The sequence below is a fragment of the Hippocampus bargibanti genome, linkage group LG01 (assembly GCF_051943395.1).
Source record: "Hippocampus bargibanti isolate YZ-2025 linkage group LG01, ASM5194339v1, whole genome shotgun sequence".
Taxonomy (NCBI): domain Eukaryota; kingdom Metazoa; phylum Chordata; class Actinopteri; order Syngnathiformes; family Syngnathidae; genus Hippocampus; species Hippocampus bargibanti.
In genome coordinates this window covers 29,390,494-29,407,128 of record NC_142734.1, presented here as the reverse complement: position 1 = coordinate 29,407,128, position 16,635 = coordinate 29,390,494, and the positions used below count along the sequence as shown (strand labels likewise).

At 39.9% G+C, this 16,635-nt stretch overlaps 1 protein-coding gene across 3 annotated transcripts in view; it reads left to right on the top strand.

The window, feature by feature from the left end:
- Positions 1–153: 153 nt before the first annotated feature.
- The window catches only part of scn1lab (sodium channel, voltage-gated, type I like, alpha b), a 33,594-nt gene continuing 17,112 nt past the window's right edge, over positions 154–16,635 (top strand). The window contains exons 1-12 of one of the 3 annotated variants that reach the window (XM_089009002.1): positions 154–582; positions 6,262–6,578; positions 7,241–7,359; positions 7,534–7,623; positions 8,259–8,387; positions 9,964–10,055; positions 11,797–12,087; positions 12,938–13,001; positions 13,114–13,255; positions 13,344–13,550; positions 13,798–14,076; positions 14,555–14,896. In XM_089009002.1, coding sequence (XP_088865128.1) covers positions 6,312–6,578; positions 7,241–7,359; positions 7,534–7,623; positions 8,259–8,387; positions 9,964–10,055; positions 11,797–12,087; positions 12,938–13,001; positions 13,114–13,255; positions 13,344–13,550; positions 13,798–14,076; positions 14,555–14,896 — 2,022 coding nt within the window. In that variant the 5' untranslated portion in view covers positions 154–582; positions 6,262–6,311. Of the gene's footprint in view, positions 583–6,261; positions 6,579–7,240; positions 7,360–7,533; positions 7,624–8,258; positions 8,388–9,639; positions 9,732–9,963; positions 10,056–11,796; positions 12,088–12,937; positions 13,002–13,113; positions 13,256–13,343; positions 13,551–13,797; positions 14,077–14,554; positions 14,897–16,635 lie in introns of those variants that run through there. The other 2 variants (XM_089009010.1, XM_089009019.1) reach the window with 2 other exon arrangements.

The following is a 16,635-nucleotide window of genomic DNA, read 5'->3' as shown; positions in this document are numbered from 1 at the left end:
GCACATTGTGACTGGTGGACACGAGAGGGGTGGACATTAGAGCAGCTCCATGACGTAATTTGAAGAGCTAGCCAACAGGTGGCAACATTTCCTATGGCAAAACTAAGACTCTTGTAATGCATTTTGATTTTTTTATGCTCCCGTGATTATACACACCACGACGGTCCTTATCGGTTCTAAATTGGCGAATCAACTTCAATAAATGCGCTAAATTTAAAAAACGACAAAAATATAATTGACATTATCATCGCTACGTGTTTTTCTTCGGTCTGACAGCAGGTGGACTTGTCGTCCTCGCGGGTACGTTGTTGACGTCCTCAAAAGGCTTGGTGTAATGCCACCATTGCACATCCACTGTGCTCAAGTCGAACCGAATGGAAGCCAGCAAAAAATCATTGAGGAAGGCCTTCAAAGACACTAACGCCGGGATTTTATAAGACACTCGTCTCTTTTTTTTTAGATTTCGACATGTGTTTCATTTGTCTATTTTGTCCCCTCCATCAATCCGGTTTTGAGAAAAAGCGAAATATGAGCCGGGATTTTTTCCTTCATGCCCACTTGCGGAACGTCGTCGTGATGACGGTGAGTACCTGTCATCTTCTCCTTGACGTGTGACACCTTCGACTCTGTCAAGTACAACGTTACAAACGGCCATTATAGTGGACAGGTGTAAATTGAGATTAAAAACGTTAGTCGTTGTGGTTGTCATTTAAAATTTAAACCCGCCAGAGATTTCCGTGATTAGTTGTATTTTATAAAACAGCCTTAATGTGTGAAATCTATCGTCAACCTGTTGTGCGTTTGACAGGCAAGTCAGACAAACAAAACAAAACTAGAAAGAAAATTACTTTCGAAGCACGGTTCTGTAATATATGCAAGCGATCATGACTCATCCATTTTGTCTCCTCTCGACGAGGTGTAAATAAATTGAGGATAATATTGAATGATTGGCGAAAAACAAAATGGACGAAAAATAACACCGGGCGTTTTATATGAGCCACCCTGTCAACCACCATTGCGTATGGGCGAAATAAAACGTTGAGACAACCATTTCAATGACCCGGGGACTAACGGTATTGTTAATTTTTGCAAAATAAAAGGTATTCGCCTGTTTTCCGACAAGTGGCCACTCCCTTTTAGAGATGCATTGTGGGCAAATAGACTCACATCTGGTCAGGACACGCCCAGATATGTTTCAAAGATCCACTCCCTAAACGATCTTCAAATATCGATTTTGTCATATGTGTCCCTTTTATTGTTCACACGGTGGTTTTGTGTTTACTTGTTTTGGCTTGTTCGTGGTTTGTTGTACCACGTCGTGGTTTTAGGTTGGCTTCGTGTTGAACGGCATGTGGTTTCCGGGGCTTGGATTTGGACCTGAGCATTTCCCACTAATTGTTGACTTCAAAGCCTCAGTTGGGTTTTATGGTTCGGTCGTAAAGAAAATGGTTAAGAGATGATGGCAATGAAATACAAGCTAGCGGTCACTAATACAGTACCCAGGGGGATAAGGTAAAACTGCATTCCCGGCAGTGTTCCCGTTTTACAAATTGCTCACACGAGGGCACATTGTGATAATCCAAGGGATGCTGTAAACGTGCTTGCTTGAAATTGAAACTCAATGAAATGAAAATGAGTACATTAAGCATATTTGTTCAATGTACTCTAGTTTGAATCACAGTCAATTACCAGAGGATAGCGGTGCGAGATGTGGTTATTTTACACTGTACATACTGTTATTGTTTTGAACAGTATACGGCCATACAATATTCTGGATAACAGTTCATGAAAGTGGGGTAACTATCGTTTACAGCTTTTACAATACAATACATATTGATTTATATAGCGCTTTCACAACAACTGAAGCTGTAAAAAAGCACTATCATTACAGGAAATAAAGCAGTCACAGATAGTAGAAAGCACCAGGGAGTAAAACTAAGATCAAGTCTGCACCATGGCGATTTAGTGATGGTGGAGTGAGGTTTAATTTGGATCGTTCTTACAGCAGACTTCTTAGACCACATAGGCTTAGTTATGCTAATGAAGTGATACCAGAGCAAATGGGGCAATCAGGCCAGTCATAGTCCCATTAATCGGTCAGGACAATAGAAGTAATCGGTGTAGCCTCAGGGAATAGTCCTCTGCTCCTCCCAAACTTAAGAGCACGGACCTATCATAGCGCTTTCACAACAACTGAAGCTGTAACAAAGAGGTCTGGCACCGTCTCTCTGACCTCTGGACAGTCGGGATATATATAACTACCAAAACTACGCTGACGAAGCCTCTTGGATGAGAAGCGAAATGTCCGACACCTTCAAAGAAGTACAGATGACGGCTGAAGAAACCTTTTCATCGATGGACCACGCCTGTACGACTGAGAGCTTACACAGACGGATGTGTAAGTGACACAACCATCATGTGTTCAAGTCTTTATTAAACTTTATTAAAATTGACTAAAAGTTATTATGACCTGAAGGGAAAAGCCAAAAGAAAAGAAGATACTATATTATATATATAAATAATTATACTAATTATAACTGGTTTACTTCACAGCTTCTTCTTCTTCTTTCCCTTTTCCAGTACTTCACAGCTATAAAACTAAATTATTATTATCCCTAATGCCATTGAACACAATGACTTCTTGATTTCCAGAATTTGTCACTTTTTTCCGGTTGTCCGACCATCATCCACGAAAAATTTTAAATTTCCCCGAGGGCATCCTCGCACCCCCTGGGAGCAGTTGTACATTTCAGTCTTCTGACATTTTCTTTTTGTCAATACAATACTTTTTTTTTTCTTTTTGACCCCCCCCCCCCCGCACTCCTTTGATTTTTGCTGCTGTGGATTACAAATTTCAACATTGTTGGGACGATTAAAGGCTTTCTGATTCTGATGCATTCTCTAACCCTTAGGGCATGGGAGCACCCCTGGTTAAGAACCACTGTGCTATTCAATAATCATACATCTCAAAATTAAATATCGTCTTGACATATAATTGAGTTTTCTATTATTAAATTGCAGTTTGTTATTCTTTCTCAAACATTACCTGTTTGTAATCAAACCCAGAATCAAACACACTATCTCAGTGCTGTGAGTGGACGTGTTAATCACAGCGATTCCAGTGCAGTTATTATTCCCATTCATTCTGTTGCATAAATTGGTCAACAAATTCCTCATCTCAGTTTGACTTCTTCAATTCATTTTAGAGCTGGTGTTCTTGTTAATTCCAAAGTATAAAAAAATCCCCAGCAGAATGCAGACGAAAATAAATAATAAAAACGCAAAAAATGACATGTAGACAGAACATGCCAATTGTGGGCTGTAAAATATGGCATAGCACTTCTCGTCACCAGAAGATTCAGAAAACGACATTCGGAGACCAAAATATGACCAAGTAAGCAGACGGCATCTTCTGAAACTTTCAAATTAAAAGATATATTTTACATTAGGAAAGAAAAATATTTCCTGCTCTGAATTATGTCAACAAAATTCAATGACTGATTTACATTGCGTGAAATCCGAGACTTTATTTATTAAATCCGAGACTTTATTCTTTATTTATTTATCTATTATTTGGTCTTTTTAATAGCAACAGGTGCATATACAGTGAATGGTCCCTGTTTCCATGCATTGAAATAGCATTCACAATGGTTTTGCTTGTCACGACACTGGCATAGTCAAACAACACACAACAAAGATACATTATTTGTAGTAAACGCATGATAATTCCCAGACCAGTTTAATAACATTGGATTATTTACTGGGGAACACCCCATGAGCTCCCATAGCACGGTCGTTACGCATGACTACTACGGAATATTAACAGTGACTACAATTACAGTAAAGTCTCGTTATATCGATATTCAAGGGAGTCCGAAAAAATATCGATATAACCGGGACTATCGATATATCCGACCCTGTTTGCATTAATTTTCTCCGTGCGCGCATAGAAATAGTATCGATATAACCGGGACTATCGATATATCCGATATCGATATAACAAGACTTTACTGTATTACTATTCAGAATCAAAAAGATCCAAGTATGTAGAATACACAAGGGATTTGTCTCCGATTGAACACGTTGCACTATTATCATCATAAACAAAGACATGACAAATAAGTATAGAAGAGCATTCCTTAATGTAAGTGGTACATCTCAAGAATAACTGTGAGATAATGTGCAAAGTATCAAGCATGGCTAATGTAATCAGTGATTACAGTTGTACAGTTGCCGCTGAAAATCAATCAACCATTTTATAGTGATCAGTCACTGTATTTGTAGTACAAGTGTGCAATTATGCAGATGACCTTGAGCGTCTCAAAGGGTCTAGTGCTGGGGATTAGTAACAGTGGTTCAAGTGAGTACAGAGCTGGAGCTACGATGAGTATAATGGATGCTGTTCCACAGGGTTGTGCAAAATTTGAAAGAGCCACTACATAGTTAGATTTGGGTTACTGTTTAGAGAGTTAATGGCCATATGGAAGAAGCTGTTCAAGTGTCTGCTGGATTTGGTGCTCATGGATCCTACCTGAGGGGATTAGCTGGAAAAGGTGATGGGCAGGGTGTGGAGGGTCTAGTAAGATTTTCCGTGCCCTTATCTTGGTTCTTTCAGTGCACCTCAAGAGTGGGTAGTGCCGTGCCAATATTTTTTTTCAAACGACGTCATTTAAATCTGTGCCCATCCAACAGGACCTGTAAAACTACGGTCATCACTCAGAGAAAGGGGGTGTGGAAAAGTAGTCCGGCAGCCACTGTGGCGGTGTTCGGCCGTGTCGTTCGGTGTTCTTCCTGCCGAAAACTAGTCCGCCAGCCATTGTGGCGCTCCGGGTGTTTCCCGAAAAGTAGTTTGTATGGCAAGATTATATTCTCGCGAATTTAATGTTCGTAAGGCAAAAAGTTTGTCAGCTAAATCGTTCGTAAGCCGACGTATCACTGTATTGGTGATTGCTCTCTTTCACCACTGGAATCACCTTTCTCCCCATTGTTCGGCTGAGGGGATGACAGCGGTTATCCAAGTGGCGAATCGCTAACTCCGGTTAGCTCCTCATCCCCCTCCGTCTGGTGCTCTACAGCAGTGTTTTTCAACCTTTTTTGAACCAGGGCACGTTTTTTTTTACATTTGAATTTTTTTTGCAGCACACCACAAACCATCTCGCAGGAAAGACGAAATCAGTGACGTGTTGCCACACAGACAAATATTAAATTACCCTCCCAGTCTTTTCAGCACGTACACAGGACAATGACATAATAATGGCAGAAAATGATTCATAAATGTTTGTAAAATTTTACATTTGAAAAGGGGGCATTGGATAGTTTCTCACGGCACACCTGACGATCTCTCACGGCACACTAGTGTGCCGCGGCACAGTGGTTGAAAATCACTGCTATACGGCTCCAAGCTAACAGTAGCTGGATGCTTGTCCGATCGGTTTGCACCACTTATATACATACATTTAAAGTAAAATATAGCTATATGCGGTGGAATCTTTGTAAAATGCGGTCAGTAGAAGTAATTTGAAGTGATTTTACAAATTATGGACGGAACTAGTCGGGAGGTGTCTGTTGTCCTTTAAAACTGTACATTTTCCGAATTATTTAGTCACCTTGTGAAGCATTTAGTTTTGAATGTCAATGTGACAACAGTAATTCTTCAACGAAGGACATCGTAACCCCGAACTTTTCCCCTGTAACCCTAAATGACGTCACGTCTTTCATTTATCAGCACAGCATGGCACACAAGGGGGCTATCATGCAGTGCCTGTCATGTTTTAATAAGACGGTCTGGAGTGTCTGGTCGGCTACGTACAGACGCCACGCAGAAGGCGGAAGCCCATCTGTGACATACGTCAGGATATATCTCGCCGTTTACATTTATTTGAGTCGTGGTGTGTACTTTGCTTCTTTTGTGGCCAGCTCACTTTACTAGCGCTGGTTGCGTTTTATAAACGATTGTGTGTGCACGTTTGGAAAAAGTCTGTTAGAAACTTGGCAATGTTTCATGAAAAGACAATTCTGACTATTCTAGTCAAATTTAAAAGTAACCCTCGAGTTGAATTGTTTACCAAGAAACAAACCATATCATGGGGTTATTTTTACAAGATACACTGTAGGTATAAATTCCACTCTGATTACGGTATTTCTTTTGGGGGGAGGGCATTTTTTAATTTAATGTGTGCCAGTTCATCAAAATTGGACTATGTAATTTTCTCTAGCTTGTACGCACCCATTAACCTTTCATTTCCTTTTTTTCGCTTTCAGCTCCCTAATCCAACTGAACTACTCTCGACTTAAAGGAGCAGGATGACAAAATGGCGCAGTTACTGGTACCACCTGGTCCTGACAGCTTTCGCCCCTTTGTCCCGGAGTCTCTGGCCGCCATTGAAAGGTGTATCGCCGAAGAAGAGGCTCGGAGACCACGGGGAGATCGTCGCAGCGACTGCGATGATGAAAACGGGCCCAAACCCAACAGTGATTTGGAGGCTGGAAAATCACTCCCTTTCATCTATGGTGATATCCCTTCCGGTTTGGTGTCCACGCCTCTGGAGGATTTGGACAGCTATTACAGTAATCAAAAGGTCTGTTGGAATCAATCCCAAAATTATCCGACTAGCCAGTATATGTTGAGGGGATGGAGAATAGTCTTAGTTAAGATTTGGTAAGTACGATTCAACAACATCCAATTTGGAGTACGGTAAACCTGACGGGGTAAAATGTCCCAAAAAAATTAGCCACTGAAAGGATGCCAGAGAAGGGGTTGTGTGCTCCCTCTTACAATTACCAGTCAAGGAACCAGCAGCAGCATTATGGACCAAATGGAGACACTTGATAGATGTTATATCTCGCTGTTGTTAAAAGATAAACTGTGTCATGAAAATACTAATATTTGACCTCTGACAAAATAATAGAACAGTTGTTTGTTCATTTTCGGAGTAAATTGAGTTGTAAGAAAGCGCCATATCCTGTAATATGGAAAAAGTTGTAAAATATCATTGATTGAAGTTGCACCTTATAGTGCGGAAAATACGAGAACTTACAGGAACTCACCTGAGACGTGAAAAAGGCATCAATGACTGTTTCAAAGTGCTCTTGAGAAAAAAAGAGGCTTTACTTGAGCCAGCTGGCATTCCACAACAGCACCAATTGGCCGGTGCGAGTTCAAACCAGCGCCCAGTTTAAGACCGAATGTACAAAGCAACTGATTTCAATGTCTTAACTATACTTTTTGTCTCTTATTCAGACCTTCATAGTACTGAATCGTGGGAAGGCAATTTTCCGTTTCAACGCCACTCCTGCCTTGTATATTTTAAGTCCCTTCAACCCACTTCGGAGGATAGCTATTAGAATTTTAGTGCATTCATATCCTTTTCAATTGTGTTTTTGACAGTGCTTTGTATAGATTGAAGTGTTGATCGGGCGAATTGTTGTGAAAGCGCGATAGACTGTAATTACAATGCACACCAAACGTCAGTTTTCCATACAATGCACACCAAACGTCAGTTTTCCATCGTGTTCCTTGACTCTTGTTTCCACGATGTTCAGCATGTTGATCATGTTCACCATCCTAACCAACTGTGCTTTCATGACCCTAAGTAACCCGCCGGAATGGGCCAAGAATGTAGAGTGAGTCCCCTTTTTCTCTCTTTCCAATTGAGTCGTTGCTTCTCTGTTTCAGCAATGAAACAGTCATAACAGTATTGAACGGTGTACAGTATACAACTGTAACTGTTACAACTGTATACAGTCTAATATACGCTGTTTGTAAATTTGGCAGAACATTTTCATTACGTTGCTCGTTGCAGCAACACTGACAATTTTGTGACAGAGAGTCGATTCGACTTTGGACCACAAGAAAACGGGTCTATGTTGTGGCGCGTGTGATGTACCGAGATTTTGTTGGGTTTGATCTCGGATTTTGGTGGATGTCTTTACGTTTAATTTTAGTTATTAAACTATGACATGGGTGTGCATTTTATATAATAATAATCGTAGAAATCAATTCATTAGATGCATTATTCTTATCACTGTCATTTTAACCCATTTCTGCATATAATTGACACCCCTTTTTAAGTATTTATTTATCTATCTATCTCTCTATGTTAACCCTTCCACGGATTGCCTTTTGTTCATCACAGTAACAAAGGGCAAAATCATGTTTGATCACAAACAACGTAAACATGACAAGATGAATTGATGCCAAATGATCGAGCTACTGCGGTCTGTCTTTAATACAATATTTGTCATCATTTATTCTCCAGATACACATTCACGGGGATTTACACGTTTGAGTCACTCATAAAGATCCTGGCCAGAGGCTTCTGCATGGGGAAATTCACTTTTCTGCGCGACCCTTGGAACTGGCTAGACTTTAGCGTCATCGTGATGGCGTAAGTATTTTGACACATTTTCACATTTGGATTTTTCATCACTGAATGTCAGAAAAATTAGAATGGTTCAAATTATATTGGAAACAGTGCCCCAAAAATGTCATCTTTACTCTGTTTTAATTTACGCAAGCATAGCCTATTGAACCCCCTCTATAAGTATGAAAATGGAATGTTTTTTTGTGTACTGAAGAGATTTGCAGTTCAGATTAAAGAAAATGTGCATCAGATAAAAGTCAACCATCCGTTTCCTGCTCATTTTCTCGTGCTATGTCCAACAATTTACTCAGATTTATAGCTAAGCAAGAGTATAGGAACAGACATTCATATTTGGTGGCAATAATACTTGCAATTATTTGCAACACACTCACTGACTTTTTTGTTTGTTTGTTTCTTACTGTGTGATGCAGCATCTCCCGATTAGTTTGTGGCCATTTTTTTTGTTCTTAAAAATGCCTTTCTAGGCTTCAGAATTAATTCTGGTGTATGCTAGCGTCACAGATGTCAAAGTCAAGGCTCGACGGCCAAATCTGGCCCGCCACATCATTTTATTGGGCCCGCAAATGCAAACCAAGCATGTCAAGTGCCATGATGCTTGCTCAAGTCCGAACCAAAATTTCAAATTGTCGTATGAAAGCCATAATCACTGACATGACTTCAAATTTGAAAACCAGTTCTTCATTAATTTTTTGCGCTCTATATATAATATGTGGAGCGGATGAAACATTCTAATGGATTCTCCAAATTCATAACGGCATTCAAGAGACCGTAACTACAATATGGCCCGTGGCAAAAGACGAGTTTGACACCACTTAATTACATCATCACTTCAGACTACAAAACTCATCAGCCCCTTCTGGAATCAGCCCAGAAAGCCCAATCCTACACTTTCACAAAAACCGTGGTGAAGTTTATTGGTTAAGATTTACTTCCTAGAGGGGTGAAATATCCGCACATACTGTATCACCTGACTAAAACCTATGTCACACAAGTGGTTACAGCACTACCTAATGGAGGCTAAATTCTACTCGTGCCCTAAGCTCCAATTCATTGTTGACTCACCTTGAAAATGCTTCATGAAGCTTCATATGCCTCAAATATTGTTTTGTTTAATTGTTTTTGCTTCTCTCAGTGTACATGAACACCTTATTTATTTAAGAGTGGTCTTTTCTTTCCCGGGGTACCGGCCCGTGTATTTTTGTGCCAATTTTTTGGGCGCGATGCCATGTGATAACTGTGCATTTAATATCCGCAGGTATATAACAGAGTTTATAAACCTAGGCAATGTTTCAGCTCTGCGCACGTTCAGAGTATTGAGAGCTTTGAAAACTATCTCAGTGATACCAGGTAAGGATGCCCGAGTTTTTCCTCATGTGTGTGACCATTTGCTACTCCCTCCCCCCTTTTCCATGACCCCCCTGGCCCTTCCCCCTTTTGTGTTGTTGTGCTTTGGGGCGTGGCTGTTTGTGTTTATGTGGGTGTGAACATGTGCATCCTGAAAACACCTCGCAACTACCCGCAACTACCCCGTCCGCCCCCAACCACCCCTCCCCTTCCCTCGCTACCTCCTCCCTTACAGATATGTCACAGAGTTTGTGGACCTGGGCAATGTCTCAGCACTGCGAACCTTCAGGGTTCTGCGGGCCTTGAAAACTATATCGGTCATCCCAGGTGAGCACACCATCAAGGCCAAAACGGGCGAATGAAATGCTCACTGCTATGAAGTGGCATTTTTTTTTTTTGCCATCCTTCATGTTGCCTTCAAAAAAAAAGATGGAATCTGGTTCCAATCGGCGTAGATTGAGAGGATTCCTCACTTTTAGATACGTAGACAAGCAGAAGTCTTTCTTTGAAATCCATTTTTGCCTTGAGAGCCACCTGTGGAATTTGTGCTTTTTCCCATTATGCATGAGACATGGGAAAGGAAGATTTTCTGGTGGCAAAACTAAACGTGTCTGCATTTGTGTCCTGTGAATAATTCTTGTTTGTGGCATTTTATGTTCTGTTATGCGTGACCGTTCAAAGCACTTTCGCACTCTTGAGAAAATTAATAAGAAACTTACAGGTAATTATAAAGAATTAAATGCCACTGCAAAATCCCCCACACCTGCCCAATGAAGTACTATATTAGTTTCCAAATATATTATTTTCTAACAGCATTATTTGATGAGCTTTGGCAATATCACAACCTTTTTTGGAGCTGGAATACACTCTACTGCCCCCTCAGGAAATATAATTTTGTTTTCCTCTATTTTGTGTTTTTTCATCTTGTCTTCCAGACTTCAGATAGCTTGTGCCAATTCTCACTTTCATGCACTTCTGGTCCCCATAATTCAAAAGTGTCACCTGTAAAGTGATGGTTTATCACTATTATTGGAACATTTGATTGATTCCGATGAACATGGTTAATGAAAAAAAATGATCAATTTGAGTACCGTATTACAGAAATATAAAGTCAATTTCATAAATATAAATATGACAAAATTAAAAATACTTTTAATACAATAGACTGTTCATTGGGATTAGGTGATTGTACCAATTGTGAAATTCTGCCTGTAATTGAAACTCATTTAAATTAATTGAGAACAACAACAAACATTTAATTCCTCTCATATTAAAAAGGCTAATGAATGTCCAGTTCTTCCTCCAATTTAAAACATAATTAAGATAATGAGCCCAGATCGCTTTATCCTCATTAGGGTCACGGGGGTTGCTGGAGCCCAATAGGTATCAATATGGGTATCAATATTTTTATTTATTCAACAATATATATACATTTATATATAGTATATTGCATATATATATCAATAATATATATACATATATATAATAAATATATATATACTATATATATATATATATATATATATATATACAATATTGGGGAATAAATAAAAATATTGATACCGATTGATTAATGCCAATATTCATGTGCAGTTTCACCATGACAAATGTATGTATTTCTTTACTTTTGCTGTGACATTTTTATTAATAATAAAATGGGCAAAACTAACTTGCCGCTCGATACACAGTTATTTTTTATTTTTTTCATTTCATTACATTTCTTTGTAATCGAAAGACAAAAGCTGCCTGAGTCAATCGTGCTCCTCCCGCCTAATTGATGGGTAGCTTTGACAAATTTGTGTCTTTTATGTTGCATTCCACCAAGTTTTTAACAATTTTTCAATCGGGCATCCGCTTCTGTGCATTTGTCCTTTGGCAGAGGCTGTCACTTCTCGTGGGTTCTTGTTCGTATGTGATAAACAGTGACCTGTATCTGCTTTTTTTCATACATAAACCTCAATTTGTCTGTTTTATTACCAGAAAAGCTTTTGTTGGACTTGTCTAATTTTTTAAGTTAATATGTCACAGTTAGTAATGGTTTCTCCTTGCTCCATGTCCCACCACCCAGGCTTGAAGACAATCGTCGGCGCATTGATCCAGTCAGTTAAAAAGCTGTCTGACGTGATGATCCTGACTGTGTTCTGCCTCAGCGTCTTTGCTCTCATTGGCCTGCAACTCTTCATGGGCAATCTGAGGCAAAAGTGCGTGCGCTTGCCCAACGTTGGCAACGCCACCAACAGCAGCAGCGATTTGGCCGACGACATGTTTCTTTTCAATAGCAGCCTCGTGGAAGTCAACGACACTTTCCTCAATAGCACAGAGAGCAGCTTCAACTGGACCAAGTACATCAGCGATAGCGGTAAAATAAATCGTCACATGGAGTCAAATTTACTACTTATAAAATCATACAGTCGGATTATCTTGACTGAAAGAAAATCCAGACTTCACAACTGCCAAATTTAAAGTCTGTTAGGACCTATTTAGATCAACACCTAGCTATTATTCTGTGGAATATGAATAGGTGGATGGAAATCTTTATTGTCAATCTGTTAATTTGACCCATCTATAGAAATGACATTTTTCTGTCTGTCATACATGGCATGTCCCTGAAATTGGGAGAAGAAAATTACATTATCCTCGCATAAGCAAATAAATTTGAACTTTCAGACCGATTAACTGACGAAATAAAGAAATACAATTGGATTCTGGTATTCAGCTTCAACTCAGTTATTTTAATTTTCTGCTGAATATGTTGATTATTTTGGTGATTATTAACAATCGAATAAAAAAAAGTTTTTACTGTATTTCCATTCATTGATTAAAAAATAGACAAATAAATAAATTACAAAATGAATAAATAAACAGACAAAAAATAATCAAATTAGCAAACAAATAAACACAGATAATATAATAAATCAATTTTTGATTAAAAATAAACAAATGAATCCATAATAGAAAAGTAAACAAAAGAACAAATAAATAAATACATAGATAAACAAGTAGATAAATAAATACATACATAAATACATGCACGAGTGAGCGAATACATAAATAAATACAATTAATTAATTGATGGATGGATGGATTTGACTGAAGTCTGCGTGTGTCCTCTTTAAACAACTTGACTTTCCTGTAACCGAAGGCCTGTATTAGCGTGGCAAAAAGCGGTGAAAACAAATCTTTAACATTTATGGTGTCTTTTCTTTTAGACAATTATTATTACCTCCCCGGCCGCAGGGATGCTCTGCTTTGTGGAAACGGCACCGGGGCTGGGTAAGAAATTTTCTTTTACCGAATAAGCTCTAACAGTCAAATGTTTGATGACTTGCGGTTCCCAAGAGGTCAATGAATTCCAAATAAAGTGAAATCATCATTTGTGTGACAGGCTTTGTCCAGAAGGCTTCGTTTGCATTAAAGCGGGCCTTAATCCAAACTACGGATACACAAGTTTTGACACTTTCAGTTGGGCTTTCCTGTCTCTATTCCGATTGATGACGCAGGATTTCTGGGAAAACCTCTATCAGCAGGTTTGTACAATGAATCTCGTGATGAGTCGTCACGATGATTTCCAAAATGATTGTGTTATTGTGTTTGTTTTAATCTTTGTTCCATTAGACATTGCGTGCGGCTGGGAAGCCCTACATGGTCTTCTTCGTTCTAGTGATCTTCCTCGGTTCCTTCTACCTTGTCAATCTCATTTTGGCTGTTGTGGCCATGGCTTATGATGAGCAGAATCAGGCCACCATAGAAGAGGCTCAACAAAAAGAGGAGGAATTCCAGGCCATGCTGGAGCAGCTGAAAAGGCAGCAGGAAGAAGCTCAGGCAAGAACGTTTTTAGCTTTTTTAATATTGACATGTGTATGTGGGCGGTTATTCCCGAATGAATTTTAAAAAATGCATTTTACAACCAACAAACGCAAAGATTCCAAGAGCAGATGCTGATTTGTCAGCGCTGCCACAACCGCTTTCAGCCGGCAGGCTTTCTTCTCATACTCATTTGCGCGAGCCTTTCAGCCAGCCGCCATGGTCGTCATGACAACTGTGTTTGGGTTTTCCCATTGGCCGACAGGTTGCCGCGGCAGCCGGCACGGAGAGCGGCGAATATAGCGGCAGGGGGGGCACCGCCTCTGAGTCGTCCTCCATGACATCCAAGCTCAGTTCGAAAAGTGCTAAAGAGCGACGCAACAGGCGGAAAAAAAGGAAACAGAAGGAGGAGGAGGAGGATGTCAGGGGAGTGTGCAACAAGTTCCATAAATCTGTAACTGTGGATAGCATCAACAGATCCTTCCACTTCTCCATGGATGTGAACCGACTTTCCTATGAGAAGAGGTGCTCCTCACCCAATCAGGTGTTTTTTTCCTTAATTCTTCAACATAATCACCTTTTACTTGTGTAGCGTAAAAGTCGTATCACCCTCTTAAGCCGAGCTGCCATTCTTTTCATTGGCTTTAATTCAATGCAATATGACACATCCAGGGCGGCCCAGTAGCCGGTGTGGTTAGCACACCGGTTTCACAGTGCAGAGGTCGCCGGTTCGCGTCCCGGTCCGGCCTCCCTGTGTGGAGTTTGCATGTTCTCCCCCACAGGCTGGGAAATACGTTTCCCAGTCTCCGTTGATTGTGTCACAGCACCGATTCAATAAGGACCAATTCAAGAATTAACCGACCTTGTCAACTAATGCGCAAAGTGGCCCTTTTGAGTTTACTAGGGTCTGTTAAATGAAAGTTCCATTGTGTTTATTTCAATAAATATACTCTCGTCCTCACGCAATACTTTAAAAACCATGACGGATTTTGCTTTTTTTTTCATTTGATTTTTTTTTATAGTCTCTCCTCAGCGTACGCGGCTCACTCCTCTCACCACGGAGGAACAGCCAAACAAGCCTCTTCAGCTTCCGTGGAAGAGTACGTGACATGGGCTCCGAAAACGACTTTGCCGATGACGAGCACAGCACATTCGAAGACAGCGACAGCCGCCGAGGTTCCCTCTTCATGCCGCGTCGCCTGGAGCGTCGCTGCAGCGCCATTAGCCAGACGAGCCTCAGGGTGCCTCGTGTCATGCTTCCCGCCAATGGCAAGATGCATTGCGCCGTGGACTGCAATGGTGTTGTTTCATTGGTCGGAGGAACGTCCGTATCGAACTCTCCTGTTGGTCTCCTGCTGCCTGAGGTGATACCATTTTTTTTCTTGTTGCCGCGTGACTTGCCGTGTTTTTTTTTTACTTTCAGTTTCAAAATAGCATGGCGTTTTTCTTTGTCAAAGACAGGTTATGGCATCAGTTGCGTACACAAACCTGGCAACACATTAGTGTTGCGATGATGGGGTGTGTTGAAGCAACCCATTAAGATTAAGTTCTGAAAGGTGCTCCAATTGTTATAATTTTTTTTACGAAAGTTTATGAATGGGAGAGGGAAAAGAGAATGGCAATATTCAAGATCAGACGCAAAAACAATATCCAACGTCATCTATCTGTCCAAAACCTACAAAAAAAGTCAATCTACAATGTGGATAGCTGGTCAAAGCTTCTTGCCGGTTACGCATTCAATTGAGAAAAGAACAAATCAATAGCCAAAAACTCAAACTGTATTTATAGAGCATTTTAACAGAACTGGTTTCCCTCCAAACCCCCCCCCCCCCCCCCCCGCCAATAAATAAATAAATAAATCATAAATAAATAAATAAATAGATACAGTGATACCTTGGCTTACGAACTTCATTGGTTCGCAGAAAGTGTGTGTAAGGCGAAGAGTGTGTATTCCAAACATTAATTGCCCACAAGAAACCTTTAAAATGTGAATAATCCATTCGCAGGTCCCCATGAAACACAATTTTCATATAAATAAGCCGTAAAACTACACACAATATACCTTATTTTATGTATAATAAATGTGCTATGGTATTGTAATTAAAGAAATAAACTGTATTGTATAATAAAGTCGTTTGTTTACCTTTGTGATGGTTGTTGATGGCTTGATGGAATGGATCGCTTTTTGCATAACGTGTTTCTGTTTCTGTAAGCCCTCCTCCTGCTCACTGCTGCGTGTATCCTGGTGCGTGTGTCCCCTGCCTCCTCTACCACGGATCTTGACCAATCACGTGCGGCTTACCCGAAGACTGGGGGCGGGGAATAGAGGAATAAAAAGTCGGCTGCAATTTTCAGCTCCTTGTTAGGAGTTCCAAGAACTGGCTTGTTCGCGAACGACACATCACTCATTGTGGCGCTGCGTGTGTTTCCCAAAAAATAGTTTGTATGCCAAGATTATATTCTTGCGAATTTAATCTTCGAAAGGCGAAAAGTTCATTAGCTAAAGCGTTCGTAAGCCGAGGTATCGCTGTACATACATAAATAAATAATTAAGTGAATAGGTGAATAAATAAGTGAACAAATTGATGAGTAAATACACAAACAAACAAACAATGCATACATAAATAAACAAAAAAACAGTTAAAGAAATACATAAAAATAAATAAATACAAACAAATGAATAAATACAAAAAAAAAAAATACCGGTAGATAAATAAATAAATAAATAATAGATTTCATTTCTAAGCGTCTTTGAAACCTCTGAAGGTCACTTTACAGTCACAGGATCGTTTGTTTTCTGCGGGTGAGCAGCGGCAGCCACATGCGCCAGCGTTCACTGAACCCGAAAGTAACTCCAATAGATAGAAAGCTAGCTTTCTAGCCAACAGGTAGAAATAAATAAATACACTTGTTGTATTAACACCCAAAACTCCTTTTTTATTAGCACCACTAGCAAACTAGCTAACCAACTTGCTTTTTGCAAAAAAACCCAATTGATTTTAGAATCAGTTATGATGGATGTCTTGTTAACTGTGGCTCAACATTGTTTAGTGTCTTTAAATCTGCTGTCTTCCAAATAACTAACTGGCCATCTTGATAGTTA